Consider the following 26,901-nt stretch of genomic DNA (forward strand, 5'->3'; position numbering starts at 1 on the left):
CCCTCTCCCACACTCAGCCCTGCTCCCTCTCCCACACTCAGCCCGGCACCCTTTCCCACACTCAGCCCGGCACCCTTTCCCACACTCAGCCCCGCACCCTCTCCCACACTCAGCCCCGCTTCCTCTCCCACACTCAGCCCCGCACCCTCTCCCACACTCAGCCCCGCACCCTCTCCCACACTCAGCCCTGCACCTTCTCCCACACTCAGCCCCGCACCCTCTCCCACACTTAGCCCCGCCCCCTCTCCCACACTCAGCCCCGCACCCTCTCCCACACTCAAACCCACACCCTCTCACACACTCAGCCCCGCACCCTCTCCCACACTCAGCCCCGCACCCTCTCCCACACTCAGCCCCGCACCCTCTCCCACACTCAGCCCCGCACCCTCTCCCACACTCAGCCCCGCACCTTCTCCCACACTCAGCCCCGCACCCTCTCCCACACTTAGCCCCGCCCCCTCTCCCACACTCAGCCCCGCACCCTCTCCCACACTCAATCCCACACCCTCTCCCACACTCAGCCCCACACACACTCCCAAATTCAGCCCCGCACCCTTTCCCACACTCAGCCCCGCACCGTCTACCACTCTCAGCCCCACACCCACTCACACACTCAATCCCACACACTCTCCCACACTCAGCCCCACTTCCTCTCCCACCCTGAGTCCTGCACCCTCTCCCACACTAAGCCCCGCACCCTCGCCCACACTCAATCTCACACCCTCTCACACACTCAGCCCCGCACCCTCTCACACACTCAATCCCACACCCCCTCCCACACTCATCCCCGCACCCTCTCCCACCCTCAGCCCCGCACCCTCTCCCACACTCAGCCCCGCACCCTCTCCCACACTCAGCCCCGCACCCTCTCCCACAGTCATCCCCGCACCCTCTCCCACAGTCATCCCCGCACCCTCTCCCACAGTCATCCCCGCACCCTCTCACACAGTCATCCCCGCACCCTCTCACACAGTCAGCCTCGCACCCTCTCCCACACTCAGCTCAGCACCCTCTACCACACTCAGCCCCGCACCCTCTACCACACTCATCCCCGCACCCTCTCCCACACTCATCCCCGCACCCTCTACCACACTCAGCCCCGCACCCTCTCCCACACTCAATCTCACACCCTCTCACACACTCAGCCCCGCTCCCTCTCACATACTCAATCCCACACCCTCTCACACACTCAACCCCGCACTCTCTCCCACACTCAGCCCCGCACCCTCTCTCACACTCAGCCCCGCACCCTCTCCCACACTTAGCCCCGCCCCCTCTCCCACACTCAGCCCCGCACCCTCTCCCACACTCAAACCCACACCCTCTCCCACACTCAGCCCCGCACCCTCTCCCACACTCAGCCCCGCACCCTCTCCCACACTCAGCCCCGCACCCTCTCCCACACTCAGCCCTGCACCTTCTCCCACACTCAGCCCCGCACCCTCTCCCACACTTAGCCCCGCCCCCTCTCCCACACTCAGCCCCGCACCCTCTCCCACACTCAATCCCACACCCTCTCCCACACTCAGCCCCACACACACTCCCAAATTCAGCCCCGCACCCTTTCCCACACTCAGCCCCGCACCGTCTACCACTCTCAGCCCCACACCCACTCACACACTCAATCCCACACACTCTCCCACACTCAGCCCCACTTCCTCTCCCACCCTGAGTCCTGCACCCTCTCCCACACTAAGCCCCGCACCCTCGCCCACACTCAATCTCACACCCTCTCACACACTCAGCCCCGCACCCTCTCACACACTCAATCCCACACCCCCTCCCACACTCATCCCCGCACCCTCTCCCACCCTCAGCCCCGCACCCTCTCCCACACTCAGCCCCGCACCCTCTCCCACACTCAGCCCCGCACCCTCTCCCACAGTCATCCCCGCACCCTCTCCCACAGTCATCCCCGCACCCTCTCCCACAGTCATCCCCGCACCCTCTCACACAGTCATCCCCGCACCCTCTCACACAGTCAGCCTCGCACCCTCTCCCACACTCAGCTCAGCACCCTCTACCACACTCATCCCCGCACCCTCTACCACACTCATCCCCGCACCCTCTCCCACACTCATCCCCGCACCCTCTACCACACTCAGCCCCGCACCCTCTCCCACACTCAATCTCACACCCTCTCACACACTCAGCCTCGCTCCCTCTCACATACTCAATCCCACACCCTCTCCGACACTCAGCCCCGCTCCCTCTCACATACTCAATCCCACACCCTCTCCGACACTCAGCCCCGCTCCCTCTCACATACTCAATCCCACACCCTCTCCGACACTCATCCCCGCACCCTCGACCACACTCAGCCCTGCACCCTCTCACACACTCAATAGCACACCCTCTCACACTGCCCCGCACCCTCTCACACACTCAATCCCACACCCTCTCACACACTGAGCCCTGCACCCTCTCCCACACTCAGCCCCGCACCCTCTCCCACACTCAGCCCCGCACCCTCTCACACACTCAATCCCACACCCTTTCACACACTCAATCCCACATGCTCTCACACACTGAGCCCCGCCCCCTCTCCCACACTGAGCCCCGCACCCTCTCACACACTCAATCCCACACCCGCTACCACACACAGCCCCGCACCCTCTCACACACTCAATCTCACACCCTCTCCCACACTCAGCCCCGCACCCTCTCACACACTCAATCCCACACCCTCTCACACACTCAGCCCCGCCCCCTCTCACACACTCAGCCCCACACCCTCTCCAACACTCAATCCCTCACCCTCTACCACACTCAGCCCTGCACCCTCTCACACACTCAATCCCACAGCCTTTCACACACTCAGCCACGCACCCTCTTACACACTCAAACCCACACCCTCTCACACACTCAATCCCACACCCTCTCACACACTCAATCCCACACCCACTCCCACACTCAGCCCTGCACCCTCTCCCACACTCGGCCCCGCACCCTCTAACACACTCAATCCCACAGCCTCTCACACACTCAGCCCCGCGCCCACTTACACACTCAATCTCACACCCTCTCACACTCAATCCTACACCCTCCCACGCACTAAATCCCACACCCTCTCCCACACTCAGCCCCGCACCCTCTCCCACACTCAGCCCCGCACCCTCTCCCACACTCAGCCCCGCACCCTCTCCCACACTCAGCCCAGCACCCTCTCTCACACTCAGCCCCGCACCCTCTCTCACACACAGCCCTGCACACTCTCCCACACTCAGCCCCGCACCCTCTCCCACACTCAATCCCCGTACCCTCTCCCACACTCAATCCCCGTACCCTCTCACACACTCAGCCCCGCACTCTCTCCCACACTCAGCCCCGCACCCTCTCTCACACTCAGCCCTGCACCCTTTCCCACACACAGCCCTGCACACTCTCCCACACTCAGCCCTGCACACTCTCCCACACTCAGCCCCGCACCCTCTCCCACACTCAGACCCGCGCCCTCTCCCACACTCAGACCCGCGCCCTCTCCCACACTCAGACCCGCACCCTCTCCCACACTCAGACCCGCACCCTCTCCCACACTCAGACCCGTACCCTCTCCCACACTCAGACCCGTACCCTCTCACACACTCAGCCCTGCACCCTCTACCACACTCAGCCCAGCACCCTCTCTCACACTCAGCCCTGCACCCTCTCCCACACTCAGCCCCGCACCCTCTCCCTCACTCAGACCCGCACCCTCTCCCACACTCAGCCCCGCTTCCTCTCCCACACTCAGCCCCGCAACCTCTCCCACACTCAGCCCCGCACCCTCTCCCACACTCAGCCCCGCACCCTCTCCCACACTCAGCCCCGCACCCTCTCCCACACTCAGCCCCGCACCCTCTCCCACACTCAGACCTGCACCCTCTCCCACACTCAGACCTGCACCCTCTCCCACACTCAGCCCTGCTCCCTCTCCCACACTCAGCCCGGCACCCTTTCCCACACTCAGCCCGGCACCCTTTCCCACACTCAGCCCCGCACCCTCTCCCACACTCAGCCCCGCACCCTCTCCCACACTCAGCCCCGCACCCTCTCCCACACTCAGCCCCGCACCCTCTCCCACACTCAGCCCCGCACCCTCTCCCACACTCAGCCCCGCACCCTCTCCCACACTTAGCCCCGCCCCCTCTCACACACTCAGCCCCGCACCCTCTCCCACACTCAAACCCACACCCTCTCACACACTCAATCCCACACCCTCTCCCACACTCAGCCATGCACCCTCTCCCACACTCAGCCCCGCACCCTCTCCCACACTCAATCCCACACCCTCTCCCACACTCAATCCCACACCCTCTCCCACACTCAGCCCTGCACCCTCTCCTGCACTCAGCCCCACACACACTCCCAAATTCAGCCCCGCACCCTTTCCCACTCTCAGCCCCACTTCCTCTCCCACCCTGAGTCCTGCACCCTCTCCCACACTCAGCCCCGCACCCTCGCCCACACTCAGCCCCGCACCCTCGCCCACACTCAGCCCCGCACCCTCTCCCACACTCAGCCCTGCACCCTTTCCCACACTCAGCCCCGCACCCTCTCCCACACTCAATCTCACACCCTCTCACACACTCAGCCCCGCACCCTCTCACACACTCAATCCCACACCCCCTCCCACACTCATCCCCGCACCCTCTCCCACCCTCAGCCCCGCACCCTCTCCCACACTCAACCCCGCACCCTCTCCCACACTCAGCCCCGCACCCTCTCCCACACTCAGCCCCGCACCCTCTCCCACAGTCATCCCCGCACCCTCTCCCACAGTCATCCCCGCACCCTCTCACACAGTCAGCCTCGCACCCTCTCCCACACTCAGCTCAGCACCCTCTACCACACTCAGCCCCGCACCCTCTACCACACTCATCCCCGCACCCTCTCCCACACTCATCCCCGCACCCTCTACCACACTGAGCCCCGCACCCTCTCCCACACTCAATCTCACACCCTCTCACACACTCAGCCCCGCTCCCTCTCACATACTCAATCCCACACCCTCTCCGACACTCAGCCCCGCTCCCTCTCACATACTCAATCCCACACCCTCTCCGACACTCATCCCCGCACCCTCGACCACACTCAGCCCTGCACCCTCTCACACACTCAATAGCACACCCTCTCACACTGCCCCGCACCCTCTCACACACTCAATCCCACACCCTCTCACACACTGAGCCCTGCACCCTCTCCCACACTCAGCCCCGCACCCTCTCCCACACTCAGCCCCGCACCCTCTCACACACTCAAACCCACACCCTTTCACACACTCAATCCCACATGCTCTCCCACACTGAGCCCCGCCCCCTCTCCCACACTGAGCCCCGCACCCTCTCACACACTCAATCCCACACCCTCTACCACACACAGCACCGCACCCTCTCACACACTCAATCTCACACCCTCTCCCACACTCAGCCCCGCACCCTCTCACACACTCAATCCCACACCCTCTCACACACTCAGCCCCGCCCCCTCTCACACACTCAGCCCCACACCCTCTCCCACACTCAATCCCTCACCCTCTACCACACTCAGCCCTGCACCCTCTCACACACTCAATCCCACAGCCTTTCACACACTCAGCCACGCACCCTCTCACACACTCAATCCCACACCCTCTCACACACTCAATCCCACACCCTCTCACACACTCAATCCCACACCCTCTCCCACACTCAATCCCACACCCTCTCCCACACTCAGCCCTGCACCCTCTCCCACACTCGGCCCCGCACCCTCTAACACACTCAATCCCACAGCCTCTCACACACTCAGCCCCGCGCCCACTTACACACTCAATCTCACACCCTCTCACACACTCAATCCTACACCCTCCCACGCACTCAATCCCACACCCTCTCCCACACTCAGCCCTGCACCCTCTCCCACACTCGGCCCCGCACCCTCTACCACACAGCCCCGCACCCTCTACCACACAGCCCTGCACCCTCTACCACACTCAGCCCTGCACCCTCTCCCACACTCAGCCCCGCACCCTATCACACACGCAGCCCCGCACCCTCTCCCACACTCATCCCCGCACCCTCTCCCACACTCAGCCTCGCACCCTCTCCCACACTCAATCCCCGTACCCTCTCCCACACTCAATCCCCGTACCCTCTCACACACTCAGCCCAGCACTCTCTCCCACACTCAGCCCCGCACCCTCTCTCACACTCAGCCCTGCACCCTTTCCCACACACAGCCCTGCACACTCTCCCACACTCAGCCTCGCACCCTCTCCCACACTCAATCCCCGTACCCTCTCACACACTCAGCCCCGCACTCTCTCCCACACTCAGCCCCGCACCCTCTCTCACACTCAGCCCTGCACCCTTTCCCACACACAGCCCTGCACCCTCTCCCACACTCAGCCCCGCACCCTCTCCCACACTCAGCCACGCACCCTCTCCCACACTCAGCCACGCACCCTCTCACACACGCAGCCGCACACCCTCTCCCACACTCAGCCCCGCACCCTCTCCCACACTCAGACCCGCACCCTCTCCCACACTCAGCCCCGCACCCTCTCCCACACTCAGCCCCGTACCCTCTCCCACACTCAGCCCCGTACCCTCTCCCACACTCAGCCCCGCACCCTCTCCTACACTCAGCCCCGCACCCTCTCCCACACTCAGCCCTGCACCCTCTCCCACACTCAGCCCGGCACCCTTTCCCACACTGCGCCCCGCACCCTCTCCCACACTTCGCCCCGCACCCTCTCCCACACTTAGCCCCGCCCCCTCTCATACACGCAGCCCCGTACCCTCTCCCACACTCAATCCCACACCCTCTCTCACATTCAATCCCACACCCTCTCACACACTCAATCCCACACCCTCTCCCAGACTCAGCCATGCACCCTCTCCCACACTCGGCCCCGCACCCTCTAACACACTCAATCTCACACCCTCTCCCACACTCAGCCCCGCACCCTCTCCCACACTCAGCCCCGCACCCTCTCCCACACTCAATCCCACACCCTCTCACACACTCAGCCCTGCCCCCTCTCACACACTCAGCCCCACACCCTCTCCCACACTCAATCCCTCACCCTCTACCACACTCAGCCCTGCACCCTCTCTCACACTCAATCCCACAGCCTTTCACACACTCAGCCACGCACCCTCTTACACACTCAAACCCACACCCTCTCACACACTCAATCCCACACCCTCTCACACACTCAATCCCACACCCTCTCCCACACTCAGCCCTGCACCCTCTCCCACACTCGGCCCCGCACCCTCTAACACACTCAATCCCACAGCCTCTCACACACTCAGCCCCGCGCCCACTTACACACTCAATCTCACACCCTCTCACACACTCAATCCCACACCCTCCCACGCACTCAATCCCACACCCTCTCCCACACACAGCCCTGCACCCTCTACCACACTCAGCCCTGCACCCTCTCCCACACTCAGCCCCGCACCCTATCACACACGCAGCCCCGCACCCTCTCCCACACTCATCCCCGCACCCTCTCCCACACTCAGCCCCGCACCCTCTCACACACTCAGCCCCGCACCCTCTCACACACTCAGCCCCGCACCCTCTCACACACTCAGCCTCGCACCCTCTCACACACTCAGCCCCGCACCCTCTCCCACACTCAGCCCCGCACCCTCTCTCACACTCAGCCCTGCACCCTTTCCCACACACAGCCCTGCACCCTCTCCCACACTCAGCCCCGCACCCTCTCCCACACTCAATCCCCGTACCCTCTCCCACACTCAGCCCCGCACTCTCTCCCACACTCAGCCCCGCACCCTCTCTCACACTCAGCCCTGCACCCTTTCCCACACACAGCCCTGCACACTCTCCCACACTCAGCCCCGCACCCTCTCCCACACTCAGCCACGCACCCTCTCCCACACTCAGCCACGCACCCTCTCACACACGCAGCCGCACACCCTCTCCCACACTCAGCCCCGTACCCTCTCCCACACTCAGCCCCGCACCCTCTCCCACACTCAGCCCCGCACCCTCTCCCACACTCAGCCCCGCACCCTCTCCCACACTGCGCCCCGCACCCTCTCCCACACTGCGCCCCGCACCCTCTCCCACACTTCGCCCCGCACCCTCTCCCACACTTAGCCCCGCCCCCTCTCATACACGCAGCCCCGTACCCTCTCCCACACTCAATCCCACACCCTCTCACACATTCAATCCCACACCCTCTCACACACTCAACCCCACACCCTCTCCCAGACTCAGCCATGCACCCTCTCCCACACTCAGCCCCGCACCCTCTCCCACACTGCGCCCCGCACCCTCTCCCACACTTCGCCCCGCACCCTCTCCCACACTTAGCCCCGCCCCCTCTCATACACGCAGCCCCGTACCCTCTCCCACACTCAATCCCACACCCTCTCACACATTCAATCCCGCACCCTCTCACACACGCAGCCCCGCACCCTCTCCCACACTCAAATCCACACCCTCTCCCACACTCAGCCCTGCACCCTCTCCTGCACTCAGCCCCACACACACTCCCAAATTCAGCCCCGCACCCTTTCCCACACTCAGCCCCGCGCCCTTTCCCACACTCAGCCCCGCACCCTCTACCACACTCAATCCCACACCCTCTCACACACTGAGCCCTGCACCCTCTCCCACACTCAGCCCCGCACCCTCTCCCACACTCAGCCCCGCACCCTCTCCCACACTCAGCCCCGCACCCTCTCCCACACTCAGCCCTGCACCCTCTCACACACTCAATCCCACACCCTTTCACACACTCAATCCCACACCCTCTCACACACTGAGCCCCGCACCCTCTCCCACACTCAGCCCTGCACCCTCTCACACACTCAATAGCACACCCTCTCACACAGCCCCGCACCCTCTCACACACTCAATCCCACACCCTCTCACACACTGAGCCCTGCACCCTCTCCCACACTCAGCCCCGCACCCTCTCCCACACTCAGCCCCGCACCCTCTCCCACACTCAGCCCTGCACCCTCTCACACACTCAATCCCACACCCTTTCACACACTCAATCCCACACCCTCTCACACACTGAGCCCCGCACCCTCTCCCACACTCAGCCCTGCACCCTCTCACACACTCAATCCCACACCCTCTACCACACACAGCCCCGCACCCTCTCACACACTCAATCCCACACCCTCTCCCACACTCAGCCCCGCATCCTCTCACACACTCAATCCCACACCCTCTCACACACTCAGCCCCGCACCCTCTCACACACTCAGCCCCACACCCTCTCCCACACTCTTTCCCTCACCCTCTACCACACTCAGCCCTGCACCCTCTCACACACTCAATCCCACAGCCTTTCACACACTCAGCCATGCACCCTCTTACACACTTAATCCCACACCCTCTCACACACTCAATCCCACACCCTCTCACACACTCAATCCCACACCCTCTCCCACACTCAGCCCCGCACCCTCTCCCACACTCGGCCCCGCACCCTCTAACACACTCAATCCCACAGACTCTCACACACTCAGCCTCGCACCCTCTTACACACTCAATCTCACACCCTCTCACACACTCAATCCCACACCCTCTCACGCACTCAATCCCACACCCTCTCCCACACTCAGCCCTGCACCCTCTCCCACACTTGGCCCCGCACCCTCTTACACACTCAATCCCACACCCTCTCACACACTCAGCCCCGCACGCTCTCCCACACTCAGCCTCGCACCCTCTACCACACTCAGCCTCGCACCCTCTACCACACTCAGCATCGCACCCTCCCACACACTCAATCCCGCACGCTCTCCCACACTCAGCCCCGCACCCTCTCCCACACTCAGCCCCGCACCCTCTCCCACACTCAGCCTCGCACCCTCTCCCACACTCAGCCCCGCACGCTCTACCACACTCAGCCTCGCACCCTCTACCACACTCAGCATCGCACCCTCCCACACACTCAATCCCGCACGCTCTCCCACACTCAGCCCCGCACCCTCTCCCACACTCAGCCTCGCACCCTCTCCCACACTCAGCCCCGCACCCTCTCCCACACTCAGCCCCGCCCCCTCTCCCACACTCAGCCCCGCCCCCTCTCCCACACTCAGCCCCGCATCCTCTCCCACACTCAGCCCCGCATCCTCTCCCACACTCAGCCCCGCACCCTCTCCCACACTCAGCCCCGCACCCTCTCCCACACTCAGCCCCGCATCCTCTCCCACACTCAGCCCCGCACCCTCTCCCACACTCAGCCCCGCACCCTCTCCCACACTCAGCCCCGCATCCTCTCCCACACTCAGCCCCGCCCCCTCTCCCACACTCAATCCCACACCCTCTCCCACACTCAGCCCCGCATTCCTGCAGCGCATTGCTGGAAGCTTCTTTTTTTACTGACCATAGTAAGTTAATTTTAAGATCCTCGGTCAGCTGTTGTCCCATTCTGTCTTGCTCACTTCCTCCAGCCGTACATCCCCGCATCACCCTGAGTTGGTTTACTCCTCGCCCCTATGCTTCTCTGCTGCCCCACACATCCAATAATGGCTTCCACCTTCCCCGTCTCCTGTAAAGCTGGCATACTCCTCATTGTCCACTTCCCGCACTCCTCAATACTGGTTTACTCCTCCTCACTCTTCCCCCATCCACTCTGCTGACACTGGTTTCCTGCTCTCCAAGTCCTCGGATACTACTTCCCTTCTCATTTCTCGGTCCGTCTGTTCCTCAGACATTGTTCACTCCTCATTCCCCTAATTCACCCAGTGCTGGCTGCTCTTACAGTCATTGCATTCCTACTTCCTGGATCTTCTCTCCTTAATCTTTACTCACTTTACTCTCTCCCTTTTCTTGTCCGATTGCTTTCAAAAACCTCTGGAAATCTCCATTCTCTTTTACACACTCCCCTAGTTTCTACTCCATGTTTCTCTCCTGCTCCATATCCATCATTTCCCTCAGTCCTGTGGCATGTCTGAGATCTTTCCTTGCACCAGAAGTGCAAAGGGTATAATCAGACTCTGCAGCAATTGGAAAGCAACTTGTACAGTTTATTTTAATAATTGTTTGGAATGGCAAATTAAACCTCCCTCCTACCTCCTCCCCTGTAGGTGCTCAGTGTACCTGAGATATAGTTCCACAGGCCCCTGCTGCAACACTCAAGTGGCCATTTCTTCATACGGGAGCTGAGACATGGAATGTCACAACATTTGACCATGAAAGGCATCGTGGTCATGCCCGATCCCGTCCTTGTTCTCACCCACGTCCACTTGCCACCAGATTCACCCTGTTGACAGCTGACTCGGCTGATCTTTACTTTCCCAGTTCACCGCTCTCACTGACACCCAGAGTTATGATTTTCTCATTCAGCACAGATCATGAATCAAAACTAGAAAGCAGCCTGTGGAACAATAGAGGTTACAGCCCAGATGGAGGCCATTAAAGCCACCATGTCTGTCCATTCTACCAACATCCCATCCTCTAAAGACAGAGCGGTGGAACTGGGAGAAACCCTGAAATGGAACAATATGGGAAACTAAAATAACTTTTCAAATCATTTTGATAAACACATATTAGCTCACCTTCAATATAGAGTTAGGAAGACAGGTCAAACATCGACTACTCCATAACATCTGAATTTAACAGTGTGGTTTTGGGAATCAATCCAAATCTTATTTTCTCTATTAATTGGTTAAGAGGTTTTTGAACTGTATCCCAGTAATTTAGTGTCGGTTTTCTACATTAAATCATGGCCTTCTTTCATTTAATGAACTCAATCCTTATATAGATTTCTACATCAGGAATCTTATTACGTTAATTAAACCACAGAATGCTAATTATAAAATGTTTGTAATCTGTCCTCCCTGAATCTAGAGTTACACTTCTTTACTGAGTTCCTAAATACATTAACAAATTTATTATATTTAATTAAAAAATACTAATGCAAGGAAATATTACTGTGCCCCAGCAACACTGAGCTCTGACAGAGGAGGAGCTGGGAGCAAGGTTTAATTTTGCCATTCCACACATTTCTATTTACACAGTGTTAGATTATTATTCTGGCTGTTTACTGTGAGGAGCTCCACTACAATACCTTAAATCATCAAGCTGAAAAGCCTAAACTACCCACACTCAGCCAAGCCAGGCACACCCACTCTGAACAGCAGCTTCCATTTCTCTCGCACTTTCTGCAAACAGGTTATAGTCCAGCACAGAAAGCAGGTGGGGGGGGGGGGTTTGTAGATTAATATTCTAGTAAACAGAAAATAAAGGGTGACACATAGTGATTAACAGATATGAATAATTACTTATTAACCTCACAATCAAGTATTTGATTGATTTACCCCCCACCTTAACCCTCGCTCCCCCACCCTCCCCTCTCACTCTCCCCCAACCTCCCCCTGAGCTCCCCCCCCCCACCCTCTTCCCATGCCTCCTACTCACTCTCCCCATCTTCTCCCTGTGTTCCACCTGCTCTCCCCCAGCAGTCCCTCAGCACTCCCCAACTCTCTCCCTGTGCTCCTCCCACCCACTCCACACCCTCTTCCCGCCCTCTCCCTCGTTCCCACCATCCTCCCCCTTGCTGTCCCCACCCTCCCCTTGTGCTCCTGCCCTTCCCCCACGCTCTCCCCGCCCTCCCCTCCCACTCACTTTCCCCATCTCACTTCCCGCGCTCCCCCCACCCTCCTTGGTCCACCTCCCATTCTCTTGCCACACTCAGCCCAGACTACTCCCTCCTCCCCCCCATGCTCCCACACTCTGCCCATACACTCCCTGCCCTTGCCCCTCATACCTTGCACCCTCCCACTGACACTTTCCCTTCACTCTGCCTGCACTCTCCTGGTAATCCACCCTAAGCTCTCCCAGGCTCGGCTACTCTCTGCCCATGCTCTGTCCACCCTCTCCCCACTGATACTCATCCCCTGCTCCCCAGTGCCATCTCCACACTTATCCCGCGCTGCTTAGGCTCTTCCTGCCTCTCCCCACGCACCCAAGTGCTGTCCCTGCTCTCTCTCTCTCTTTGCCCTCTCCCCATTCTCCCCTCACCCTTTCCCCACTCCCCCTATGCTCTTCCTGCTACACCCACAGTACCCTCGCCCACTCTGTGCTCCACTTTGCAATATCCTTGCATTCTCACTGCTAGACCCCAGGCTCTCCCTGCACACTGCCTGGAGTCTCCCTGTACTCTCTCCACACTCTGCCCACTACCCCTCTGCACTTCCTGCACTTACACCACACTGTCCCCCTCTCTCTGCCTCCACTCTCCCTCCACACTCCCCACCCTCCACCTACAATCCCCCCATCCATGCTCCCCTGTGCTGTCCCCATCATTTCCCCCTGCTTTCTCACTCTCCCCCCACCCTCCACCCTCACACCCCTCATTTCCAATGCTCCCCTTGTCCCCACGCTCCCCCATCCCCTCACTCCCTCCATCCCCACGCTCTCCCAGCTCTCTGCCTTCTCTCTCTCTGCCCCCTACACTCTGCCTCCACACTATTTTTGGTAAACTTTTTGTGTCTTCTACTGTGAGGTAGAAAATTTATGAATAACAGGTAAGAGCTGCGAAAATATATTACAAAATAAAAAAAGTCTATTCCTTGTAGCATTTACAGCCATTAAATAAAAAAAAATTTTATTCATTGGATGTGCCCATCCCTAATTGCCCTTGAACTGAGTGGCTTGTTAGGCCATTTCAGTGAGCAGTTAAGAGTCAACCACATTGCTGTGGGTCTGGAGTCACATGTAGGCCAGACCAGGTAAGGACAGCAGATTTCCAGCCCTAAAGGGCATTAGTGAACCAGATGGGTTTTTACACCAATCAATAATGGTTTCATGGTCGCCATTAGATTAGCTTTTAATTCCAGATTTATTAATTGAATTTAAATTTCATGGACTTGAACCCATGACCCAGAGCATCAGCCTAGGCCTCTGGATTACTAGTCCAGTGACAATAGCACTGCGCCACCACCTCCCACTAAATTTTGTGTGAAATTAGGAGTTTTTCTTTCAGGAATGGGTAGTGATGTTTGTGGTGGAGCCAGAGCGGCATGTTTAAGAGGTGCGCTGTTGCTGACCTTGGGCTTTGCGGCTGGAGTCAAATGGTCATCCCTGTACCATGGTGAATGATCACCTCAGGTGTTATCTTTGGAGACTCAACATTGGGAAAAACATTCCTGGACATCCCTATATGACAGCTGCAGCAAAAACTACAAATCCAACAAGGGAAGTAAATATATCCATTATCATCAAAGAAAAAGGATTTGATTTTTGAGGAGAAGGAATAAACAAATAGATAGAGTATTTGGATTTTACCCGCTCCAGGACTGGAATGGCCTACTTCCACCACCATTGCCCAATTTCTCCCCATTTCAGTCCTCCATCACTGAAGCCCTCACATAAGCCTTTTTAACCTCTAGGCTCAATATTTCTACTTGTCTCATATCATCCACCCTCAATAGACTCCAACTTGTCCAAAACTTTGCCACAGTCTTGCGTTAAGTCCTGCTGCTTGCCCATCATCCATGTCCTTACTGATCTGTATTTGCTCCTCATCCCCCAACACTGTCAACTTAAAATCTTCATTCGCACATTTAAGTTGCTTCATCCTATCTCCACAGAGTCCTCCAGCCTTGCAAGCCCCCCCCCCCAAACCCCCCACCCACCACCAAAGCTCTCTGTTCCTCTGATTCCAGCCTCTTGTGTGTTCCCTCATAATTCATGGCAGAGAGGTTCAGCCATTTAGGTCCAATCCCCCGGAATTCCCTGATTAAACTTTTCCATCTCTCCACCTCTTCTTGTCTAACTGCCATGAAACCCACCTCTGACCAAACTTCATGCTAAGTTAGCTGATTTCAGACACGGCTGTGGGTGGGATCCTACAGTTTAACTCAGAACCCCAGAGCTGCAGAAAGGAGGAATAAAAACAACCTTGGTTCCTGCTCCTTGTTAATTGTATATCAATTGGGTGTTAATTGTATTCAGGTGGTGGGTATTAATTGGGGACTCTCTCATACTCGTACATCTCGAAGCAGGCTCTGCTGTTGAAGGTGCATTGTATGTAACGTCTATCTCTGCAAATACAAGCTAAACAACAAGCGAATGAAGACTTGGCTTCAATGTTCTATCCTTCAATACCTGGCTATCTGAGTTTTGACACTCCTGCCTACAATGATGTGGACTTCGAGTGAGGACAGAATTATACTCGACTGCAATGCTGTTCTGTAGTGCATAGCCTGCTGACAGTAAACCTCTCCCCTCACCCAACGATGGCAAGGTTCACTGGATTTGCCAGCCGAGAGAAAAGAAAGGTCCAACGCATAATACTCAAATTAAGGAAACTTCCCCCAACCCCATCAGCTTTGTTGGGATCAGTGCCAGACGACTTGAGTTGATGCCACCTGCCACTCATTCCTCATTGCTGGGGACACAATTTTCCATGCTTAAGTGGTACGGGTAGAATTTCCACTGTGGTTCGCCAATCTCCCACCATAAGGTCGGCAGCTTACACCGTTTCTCCAGGGTTTCCCCCGTCGCCTGCCCTAACATTGGTGCAAACCCCCAGACAAATGGCGCAAACAACTGTGTATGCCATTGTATCGCGCTGTATCAGAACAATGGGTTATTTTGAAGGAAGAGATGCTTCAGGTGCAGGCTCGGTACATTCCAACAAGGGTGAAAGGTAGAAGAACCAAGAACAGGGCTCATTGGTTGATGAGGGAGATAGAGATGATGATGAAACAAAAAAGAGGGTGCATGATGCATGTCAGATGAACTCATCAAGTGAGAACCAGGCCAGATACAATAAGTTGAGAGGGGAGGTGAAGAGGAAAATAAGACTGTCAAAGAAAGAATATGAGAATAGAATGGCAGCCAACATAAAAGAGAACCCAAAGATCTTCTACCGGCTTGTAAATAGTAAGTGAGTAGTAAGAGGAGGAATGGGGCCTATTATGGACAGAGAGGGTAATATATGCTTAGAGACACAGGGCAAGGCTAATATACTTAACGGGTACTTTGTATCCATGTTCACCTAAGGAAATGGAGGCTGACAAAATATCAGTAGAAGCAGAAAGAGTAGAGGCAACGGATAGGATAAAAATTGAGAGGGGGGAGGTACTAAAAAGGCTGGCTATGCTTAGGGTACATAAGTTACCTGGTCTGGATGGCTTGCATCCCAGGTTGCTAAAGGAAGTGGGGATGGAGATAGTGGAAGGGTTTGCCGTAATCTTCCAATCTTCCCTGGATACGGGGGAGGCGCCAGAGGACTGGAGAGTGGCAAATATGACACCTTTATTCAAGAAAGGGTGCAAGGGCAGTCCTAGCAACTACAGACCAGTTAGTTTAACATCAGTGGTGGGTAAGGTTTTGGAAACAATAATCAGGGAAAATATCAATGGACACCTAGAGAGGTTGAAGTTAATAAAGGATAGCCAGAATGAATTTGTGAAAGGCAGATCATGCTTGATTAATCTAATTGAATTTTTGATGAAGTAACAGGGAAGGGTGATGTAGGGAATGCGGTGGATGTTGTCTATATGGATTTTAAGAAAGCATTTGTTAAGGTACCACATAAAAGACATGGTAAAGAAAATTGAGGCTCATGGAATAGGAGGGTCTATGTCAATTTGGGTAAAAAAAATTGGCTTAAGGAGAGAAAACACTGAGTCGTAGTAAATGGTTGTTTTTCAGACTGGAGGATGGTAGGCAGTGATGTTCTCCCAAGGGTCAGCGCTATGATCACTGCTTTTTTGCTCTATATAAATTACTTGGATCTTGGAATACAGAGTAGAATCTCAAAATTTGCTGACAACACCAAACTTGGAGGTGCGGCAAACAGTGAGGATAATATGAATTGCTTACAACAGGACATAGATAGGCTAGCGGAGTGGGCAGACAGGTGGCAGATGGAATTTAATACTGACAAGTGTCAGGTGATGCATTCTGGCAGAAGTAATAGAAAGAGGCAATATATACTTAATGGCACAGTTCTAAAGAGGGTGCAGGGACAGAAGGAAATGGGGGTGCATGTGCATCGATCTTTGAAGGTGGCAGGACATATTGAGAGAGTGGATCTTGGTCTTCATAAATAGAGGCCCTGAGTACAAAAGCAGGGAAGTTATGCTGAACCTTTATAAAGCTCTGGTTAGGCCCCAACTGGAGTATTGCATCCAGTTCTGGTCACCACACAGGAAGGATATGAGGGTCCTTGAGAGGGTGCAGAGGAGATTTACCAGAATGGATCCAGGGATGAGGGATTTTAGTTACAAGGTTAGGTTGGAAAAGTTGGGTTTGTTCTCCTTAGAACAAAGGAGATTGAGGGGAGATTTAATAGAAGTGGACAAGGTTATGACAGGCTTAGATAAGTTAGACAAGGAAAAACTGTTCCCCTTAACAAATAGTACTAGGGAGAAACAGATTGAACGTTTTGGGCAAAAGATGCAGGGGGAATATGAGGAAGCACTTTTTTACGCAGTGGGTGGTAATGACCTGGAACTCACTGCCCACAAGGGTGGTGGAAGCGAAAACAATCAATGACTTCAAGAGGAAGTTGGATGGCCACCTGAGAGAAATAGACTTTCAGGGCTACAGGGTTCGAACCGGGAAGTGGGACTGACAGCATAGCTCTGTGGAGAGCCAGCATGGATTTGATGGGCTGAATGGCCTCCTTCTGTGCCATAAATAACTCTATGATTTCACCAGTAATATGCTTCTGCTGACCTCCCAGCAGAACTTCAGCACGAAGTTGGGAGAGACCCCTTGCAGAAATCACTGCTGTTGTTCCCTAAACCATCAGGTGAGCCCCTTCATTATAAGGTTTTCATTGGCAAATGATGGAAATCACAGGCTGCAATTATGAATAAGAGGCAAACATGTTTCTTTTTTTTAATCCTTTGTGCAGACGAGCCCAGTGATTGATGCAGCAACCATTTCACTGAGTTTAAATTAATCGGCCAAGTTAAAAATATAAGCTGTTGTTGGATTCAGATTTTAAAAGGTAAATCCAACCCTCTGCGTTTAATTAAAATTTGATAAAAGTCAGATTGAGGTTCCCTCTTCAGAGACACTGACAATAATCAACACGTGTGTCAAGATTGTTGGTCCAGCTGCTAACTCCAGACTCGAAATTTCCAGCAAAATAACAAATGCCAAATCAGGCGACGTTTTCATTTCCTTTTGTTTACCAATCCTTAATACTGCCTCGCATGTCACTGTCACACTCTTCGGAGATGAAAAGCAATCGCTTATCAGGAATGAAAAGGCACCAGGCAACAGACGGCAGATTGCAGAGATGGATGTCCCTCCGACAGCAGCTTCTGATTATGTGCGAGCTGCTTTTTATTACACCGCAGTGATTTTTAAATGTTAGTGACTGGCAAACATTCCCACTGACTGAACCATTCCTAATTAGCACAAAGGCAAAAATATTTTAAATGATCCACACTCCAGCATTTAGGCAGCCAAAAACGTTCGGATACTTTGCTGTGTCAACAAAAAGTTGACAAAATTTAATTCTGGAAGTCAGTGCCTAAACCCACCATTTCCAAGAATCCATTTTACAGTGAACTTGTCCCATTATGGGTTGTTATTCTACTCAAGTGTCAGGTGCAGAGGAGCATGGTTTAACAGACCTGAAATGAAAAAGACTGCACTTGCCTTTCACGATCTCAGAATGTGGTGAGCATTTTTGTAATGTTGATTGAGGGATAAATATTGGCGAGAACACCCCTGCTCTTCTTCAAATTGTGCCATGGCCCAGGCCAATTCCACCTTAGAGAACAGACAGGGTCTCAGTGTAACATCTGCAAATGCAACATGAAGTCTTATGATATTGACCACAAATCGTAGGAGCCAGTTGCCAGCGATCGCCAGAGCTGGCGGGCAGTTATAAAGGCGGGGCTGAAGAGAGGCAAGTCGAAGAGACTCAGCAGTTGGCAGGAAAAGAGACAGAAGTGCCAAGAGACAGAGAGAGCCAACTGTGTAACAGCCCCGACAACCAACTCTACCTGCAGCACCTGTGGAAGAAACTGTCACTCTAAATTGGCCTTCTTAGCCACTCCAGGCGCTGCTCCACAAACCACTGACCACCTCCAGGCGCTTACCCGTTGTCTCTCAAGACAAGGAGGCCGAAAGGAAAGGATTTAGAAAGAGCTACTTGAAGGTAAATCAGTGCCAGATCAGTGAGAGACATTCAAGGCAGAGATAGTGAGGTTTCCCTTAAAGAAAAAGGGTGAAACTAACAAATCCAGAGCCCCTGCATGTCGAGGGGCTTCAAAGAGAGGATACAGAAAAAAAGGAAAGTGTATGACAGATACCGAGGGCTCAATATTGCAGAAAACCTACAGGAGTATAAAAAGTGCAGGGGTGAAATTAAGAAGGAAATTAGGAAAGCAAAGAGATAGCGTGAAAAAATGTTGACAAGTAAAATCAAGGAAAACCCAAAGATTTTTTATAAATACATAAAAAGCAAGAGGATAATGAAAAGAGTAGGGCCTATTAGGGACCTTAAGGGTGTGGAGGCAGAGGACATGGGTATGGTTCTGTTGAATACTTTGTGTCTGTTTTCACAAAACAGAGGGACGATACAGGCATTGCAATCAGGGAGGAGGAGTGTGAAATATTAGTTGAAATTAACATAGTGAGAGATGAAGTATTAAGGTTTAACATCTTTGAAAGAGGATAAATCCCAGGCCCAGACAAAATGTAAGGGAAGCAAGCAAAGAAATAGCAGAGGCTCTGACCATCATTTTCCAAGCCTCTCTGGTACAGGCATGGTACCGGAGGTCTGGAGGACGGCTAATGTTGAACCATTGTTTAAAAAGGGAGAAAATTATAGACCAAGTAATTACAGGCCAGTCAGCATAATCCCGGTGGTGGGAATCCCACTGGAAAAAATTCTGAGGGACAGAATAAATCTTGATTTAGAAAGATATGGATTTATCAAAGACAGTCAGCACGGATTTGTTAAGGGAAGGTTGTTTCTGACTAACGTGTTTGAATTTTTTCAGGAGGTAACAAGGAGGGTCAATGAAGGTAGTGCATTTGATGTAGTCTATATGGATTTTAGCTAAGCTTTTGATAAGGTACCACATGGCAGACTGCTCACAAAAGTGAAAGCCAATGGGATCCAAGGCAAAGTGGTGAGTTGGATCCAAAATTAGCTCAGAGGCAGAAATCAATGTGTAATGGTCGATGGATGTTTTTGTGCCTGGAAGGTTTTTCCAGTGGGATTCTGTAGGACTCAGTATGGGATATCAAATTCCCCCATCTTAAAGACCAAAGGTCCTCCACATCATTTAGAAATTTTGTGGTATGTATCAATGATTTAGACTTGAGCATAGGGGGTATGATTAAGAAGTTTGCAGACGATATAAGAAGTGTGGTTGATAGTGAAGAAAAAGACTGTAGACTGCAGGAAGGTATCAATGGACTAGTCAGGTGAGCGGAACAGTGGCAAATGGAGTTCAATCCAGAGAACTGTGAGGTCATCCATTTGGGGAAGGCTAACAAGGCAAGGGAATACACAACAAATGGTAGGATGCTGAGAAGTGTAAAGGAACAGAGGAACCTTGGAGTGCATGTCCACAGATCCCTGAAGGTGGCTGAACAGATGGATAAGTGTGCTTAACGAAGCATACCGGATACTTGCTTTTATTAGCCAAGGCATAAAATATAAGAGCTGGGAGGTTCTGGTGGGACTTTCTAAAATACTAGTTAGGCCACAGCCTAACTGCTTGCAGTTCTGGTCACCAAACTACAGGAAAGGTGTGATTGCACAGGAGAGGGTACAGAGGAGATTTACAAGGATGTTACCTGGACTGGAGAATTTTAGTTATGAGGAAAGATTGGATCAGCTAGGGTTGTTTTCTTTGGAACAGTGGAGGTTGAGGGAAGACCTAATTGAAGAGTATAAAATTATGAAGGGTCCAGATAGAGTGGATAGGATGGCCCTATACCCCTTGATAAGGGGTCCATAACCAGGGGACATAGATTTAGGGTAAGAGGTAGGAAGTTTAGAAGGGTTTCAAGGGGAAATTTATTCACCCAGTGGGTGATAGGGATCTGGAACTCACTGCCTGAGAGAGTGACAGAGGCAGAAACCTTCAACATTTAAAAAAATACTTGGATATGCACTTGAAGTTCCATAACCTACAAGGCTACATATGGACCAAGAGCTAGAAAGTGGGATTAGGCTGGATGGCTCCTTGTTGGTTGGCACAGACACGATGGGCCAAATGGCCTTCCCTGCTGTAAATTTCTATGATTCTATGGCACCAGCCTAAACTACCAGGTAAAAGTTAAAGTCAGCATTGGGCTGACTGCCCATTGACACTCAGTTAAAACCTGCTGCCATGGCTAATGCAATGGTGGAGCAGGCTCCATGAGCCAAATGTCCAAATACCTCTTCCATCAAAAAGATTAAAAGTGGTGCTTGAAAGATTCTTTGGTGGTGAGCTTTTTCATGGTCCCTGCTCACGAACTGCAGTTTTATTGTTGGGCTGGCAGGGGGAGTGAAGCTGTGATTACAATCTCTCTCTCTGAGAACTGATCTCACAACTCACAAGATCATGACAAGCTCGGGTGACGAAGGCCCTTCAGAATACCAGCCTTAACATTGCACCACTTCATGTTTTTTACTTGAATCCAATGCTCTTAACTACCTTTGCAGGTGTTGGTCACCCTCAATGTAAAGCATACTTCCTGATGTCAGCCCTTCACTACCTGACCTGGTGGTGGATGTGTCCCTATTGCCTGAGCTATCTAAACTTGCTGATCATTTTAAGTATCTCATACTCGATAAGAGCCCCACTGATGTGTCTCTACAGTTTACTTACTGGATCCTCATACGTGTTGGCTGACAGTTGGGATCAGCCTCTGTACTGCTCCTAGGGTGGGCCCATGATGTTGCGGTGACCAGAACTCCTCCCTGTCTTCCAAATGGAGCCTGAGCAGGGCCTTATATTAGGGCTGGCAACTCGGGTTAGATGTTACTCTGGAAATTTCATTACAAGACCTCCTGTCACTAAGCACCCCATCCCCACACCCCATCCTAGGTCACCTGACTTCCCACACCAATCGGTGAACAGACGCTTCAGGAGCTTATTGATTTGTGTCTTGTCTGTCAAGCGGCCATTTTACCCATCTCCAATATTCTTCAATTCCAGGAGATGCCAGGACAATCCTGGAGAGTTGGCAACCTTACTCCGTACAGATCGGGTGCAATATCGGGAGATTGGAACGCCACTGATTTTCCAATGTTAGATGGTATCCAATTGTTTTTTTTTTATCATTGCTGCCTCCTAACTAAATGTGATTTGAGTGACATCACCCCTGAATTGCATTACAGGAATTGCGTTAATTTAAAGCTAGAGTTAATGGGGTTTGTGTAACTTAACTGAGCCATGTACAAGATTCTATAGCAAGCAACAGCACAGCATTCAATGGGACTAAAAGCTTTAATTAATAGGCTCTTTGTGAGTCACCACACAATGAGATGTTTAAATGTCTCACTGCACAAAAAATCAAGAAGGATCATCTGATTTACAACTACAGCAACTTGCATCTTTAATGTCAAAAAATGTCCCAAGGTGCTTCACGGAGGCATAATCAGAAAAATATTGACACCTAAGGAAAGAAGGAGATATTAGAAAAGGTTATCAAAAGCTTGATCAAAAGGGTGCGTTTTGAGGATGGCCTTAAATGAGGAGAGTTAGAGGAGTTTAGCGAGGGAATTTCAAATCATGAGGCCTAGGCAGCTGAAGGCACAGTCACCAGTGGTGGAGCGAAGGGATAGGAGATGCACAGTAGGCCATAGTCAAAGGAATGGTGAAGTTGTGGGCAGTTGTAGGGTTGGAGGAGGTTATAATGATAAGAAGAGGTGACGCCATACAGGGTTTAAACGCAAGGAAGTTTGAAGTTTGAGCTGCTGGAGAAGCAGGAGCCAACATAGGTCAATGAAGACAGGATAGGATATAGGCAGAAGAGTTTTAATGAGCTGAAGTTTCAGAATGCAGAGGATTTGGGGTTGTCCAGGAGAGCATTGGATTAATTTAGTGGAAGTGGCAAAAAGGAAGATGGCTGTGGTTGTTGGAGGCCAATCATCTCAGCCCCAGGACAGCGCTGAAGGAGCTCCTCAGGACATGTGCGAGGCCCAACCATCTTCAGCTGCTTCATCAATCACCTTCCCTCCAACATAAGGTCAGAAGTGAGGATATTCGCTGATGATTGACCGTGTTCAGTTCCATTTGCAACTCGTCAGATACTGAAGCAGTCTGTGCCTACATGCAACAGGACCTGGACAACAGTCAGGTTTGGGCTGGTAAGTGGCAAGTAACATTCACACCACTTAAGCATCAGGCAATGATCACCTCCAAAAGAGAGAGTCCAACCATCTCCCCAAGACTTTCAACGGTATGACCATCACTGAATTCCACACCATCAATATCCTGGGGGGAGTGGGGGGGGGGGTCATCATTGACCAGAAACTTAACTGGACCAGCCACATAAATACTGTGGCTACAAGAGCAGGTCAGAGACTGGGAATCCTACGGCAAGTAACTCAACTCCTGACACCCCAAAGCCTGTGCACCACCTACAAGGCATGTCAGGAGTGTGACATTTGCCTGGAGGAGTGCAGCACCAACAACACTCAAGAAGCTCAACACCATCCAGGACAAAGGAGCCCTCTTGATTAGCACCCCATCCCCTCCTTAAATATTCACACCCTCCACCACTGGCACATCATGGCTGCAGTGGGCACCATCTGCAATAACCACATCACATGAACGAATACATTTTTAAAAAGCAGGGATGAAGTTTTAAGCAGCAGATGGGCTGAGGCAAGAGCAGAGAAGGGCAATCTTGCAGAGTGGGAAGTAGGTAGTCTTTCTGATAGAGAGCACATATGGTGGAAATCTAAGCTCAGGGTCGAATAGTATGCCGAGTTTTCGAACAGTCTGGTTCATTCTGAGACAATAGCCAAGGAAGGGGATGAAATCGGTGGCAGGGTTGCAGAGTTTGTGGCAGGTTGCGAAGGTGATAGCAATGTTTAAGAGGAGAACATTGCAGCTTATCTAAGACTGGTGTTGGACAGGCAGTCTGACAACACAGAGATAGTGGAGTGGTCAAGAAAGGTGGTGAAGAGCTGGAGTTAAGTGTTACCAGCATATATGTTGAAATTAATTCCATGTCTGCAAATCAGTGGGATGAGAGAGTAAAGATTTTGTTGGGGACAAGGTAAAGCTGAGGGAATGGTTGAGTAGATTGATGCCGATGCAAATATTGTGGCAACTGAAGGGTCAAAGAAAAGGAAATTAGGAATTTGATAGTGCTGTTGTAAGTAACTTGTGGAAGAGCGTTTTTCCAGAGGTGGGGACAGGAGGAAGTAGGGTTGGGAAGGGGTAATGGGGCATGGATGGTGAGGGAAAGAAGTGGGCAGAAATGGGTCAATCTATTTGTGATCAAGACAATGGGAGCAGAGAGGGCACCTGAGATGTCAAGGAGTGCCCATAAATATGGGTAAGAAAGTTTATATGGAGAGAGAGGTTTAGGGAGGGCAGTGAATTCAGAGGAGTAGGGGCATGGGCAGCTGAGATGGAAATCACAAGAGGATGAGGAATCATCAGTGCAGTGCAGAGGCTGAAGGAGGAAATTCAGAGGAGAAACTCAGGGTGGGGCTTGCTGAGATAATAGACAATAAGGCTAGCAGACAATAAAAAGTAAAAATGATCACCTATCATCCTGACATTTATCACTGTTCCTTCATTGGCACTGGGTCAAAATCCTGGAATTCCCTACCTAACACCAGTGTGAGTCATTATCCACAAGGACTGCAGCAGGTCCTGGAGAAGGTTGGATGAGGGTTACAGCAGCAGATGAGCTCAGGCAGGGGCAGAGTTGGGCAATGAAATGGAGGTGGAAATAGGCAGTCGTAGTGATGACACGGATATGTAGTCGGTAGCTCATCTCGGTCAAGTATGTCACCGAGATTACGAACAGTCTGATTCAGCCTGAGACAGTTGCTAGGGAGGTATCTAGGGAATGGAGTTTGTGTCAGGGACCAATGACAACACTTTCACAATGCAAATACAGATGGGCAACGAATGCTGCCTTGAACCATCGAAACTAGAATATTCCATGGAAATGGGACTGGATCAGGCTATTCTAGCCTTACATAGGAACAGGTCATAAGGAGGCCATCTGGCCCATCGTTTCTGCTGGTCGAAAAAGGGCTATCAATTTAATCTCCCCTCAGTCTCCTCTGCTTCAAAGAAAACAGCCCCAGCCTCTCTCGACTCCTCCGCTGTCACTAAATTATCAGAATGCTTGTCCGACATCTAGTACTAGATGAGCAAAAATTTCCTCCTATTGAAGACTGAAGCCATTGTCATTGGTCCCCGGCACAAACTCCGTTCCCTAGATACCTCCCTAGCAACTGTCTCAGGCTGAACCAGACTGTTTGTAACCTGAGATGAGCTACTGACTACATATCCGCGTCATGGTGGAGCGATTAAAATCAAGGATATTCAAAGGCCAAGACTGGAGAAGCGCAGAGCTCTCAAAGAGTTGGGTGAGCTCAATTTTATGTAGTGTGGAAGATGGGAAGCCAGCCAGGAGAGCATTGGAATAGTCAAGTCTAGAGGTAAAAAAAGATTGATGAATTAGGCAGACACATGCCAGATGCAATTTAAAGCAGAGAAGTCTGAAGTGATGCATTTTGGTAGGAAGAATGAGGAGAGGTGTTCAAGATCATGAAATGTTTTTTATAGAGTAAATAAGGTGAAACTGTTCTCAGTGGCAGAAGGATCAGCAACCAGAGGACATAGATTTAAGCTGATTGGCAAAAGCACCAGAGGCGAGATGAGGAGAAATTCTTTTACACAGCAAGTTGTTATGATCTGGAATGCCCAGCCTGAAAGGGCAGATTCAATAGTAACTTTCAAAAGAGAATTGAATAAATATTTGAAGCAAAATTTTCAGTGCTTTGGCGCAAGAGCATGAAGATAGGACAAATTGAATAGCTCTTTCAAAGAGCAGGCACAAGCTTGATGGGTCAAATGGCTTACTTCTGTGATGTATCATTCTATAATTCTATGCGGTGTTTGCATGGTCCATTTGCACCAGTAAATAACATACACAAATCGATTAAAATAATTCACATTAGAAGTGTTCAATTATCCTGAATTGTTTAATTCAATAATTAGCTGGCAGCAATATCTATAAACCAAGTCCATTCTGTTGTAGTGTTTCTCCTTTATGTCCTATTATGGGAGTGCTTTACCATTTCTATTTCTTTCTCCCTTTTTATCTCTCTCTCTTACACTCTCCCTTACACTATTTAAAATACAAATTCTTGTATTTGGTTCTACTGGTCAGTTTTTGATAAGCCTATTAATTGCTAAACTGTGCTGAGGTTCATGCTCAGCAAAACTCTCAACAGCACAAATCTCTGCATCTAGAAGGACGGTGAGTAATTGTGCAAAGGGGATGAGCAGGGAAGGAAGAGTAGAGAAAGCCAAGCAGTGCAGTGTGGAGTGGAGGTGGTTTCAGTGACACTCTCAGTGAAGAAAATTGAATATTAAAAAGGATAAAGAAGGTGAACTCAGAATATTCCTTCAAAGTCACTAAAAAAGAGAAGATAGATTAAAATTAATGGAAAGTAAATGTGAAACAATACACAGAAATATTACCTTTACTCAAAGTGTGACAAATGGTTGGAATATTCTCCCAGGCCGGGCAGTGGAACCAAAAGTATTGGGCAGTTCAAGCTACAGTTTGTGCTGGGTTTGTTACCAGGCTGGGTGGGTTGGATGTGGAATGGGTGGGTTGAGTGTTGGATTGGGTGAGTTGGGTGTTAAGTTGGGTGTCGGGCTGGGCATATTAGGTGTTGGACTGGATGTTGGATTGGGTGAATTGGGTGTTGGATTGGGTGAATTGGGTGTTGGACTGGATATTGGATTGGGT

At 52.3% G+C, this 26,901-nt stretch overlaps 2 protein-coding genes across 2 annotated transcripts; both read left to right on the top strand.

Moving 5' to 3' along the window:
- On the top strand, positions 1-846 carry LOC137351431 (uncharacterized; the record flags this gene model as incomplete). The annotated part of the gene is made up of 1 exon (XM_068015876.1): positions 1-846. A coding segment is annotated over one exon (846 nt), but the record flags the coding sequence as incomplete, so codon positions are not given.
- A 2,780-nt stretch (positions 847-3,626) lies between these two features.
- On the top strand, positions 3,627-22,200 carry LOC137351451 (uncharacterized; the record flags this gene model as incomplete). The annotated part of the gene is made up of 6 exons (XM_068015898.1): positions 3,627-4,332; positions 13,472-13,493; positions 14,923-14,987; positions 17,666-17,734; positions 18,787-18,847; positions 21,993-22,200. Coding segments are annotated over 6 exons (1,131 nt in total), but the record flags the coding sequence as incomplete, so codon positions are not given.
- Positions 22,201-26,901: the final 4,701 nt, after the last annotated feature.

The sequence above is a fragment of the Heterodontus francisci genome, chromosome 36 (assembly GCF_036365525.1).
Source record: "Heterodontus francisci isolate sHetFra1 chromosome 36, sHetFra1.hap1, whole genome shotgun sequence".
Taxonomy (NCBI): Eukaryota; Metazoa; Chordata; class Chondrichthyes; order Heterodontiformes; family Heterodontidae; genus Heterodontus; species Heterodontus francisci.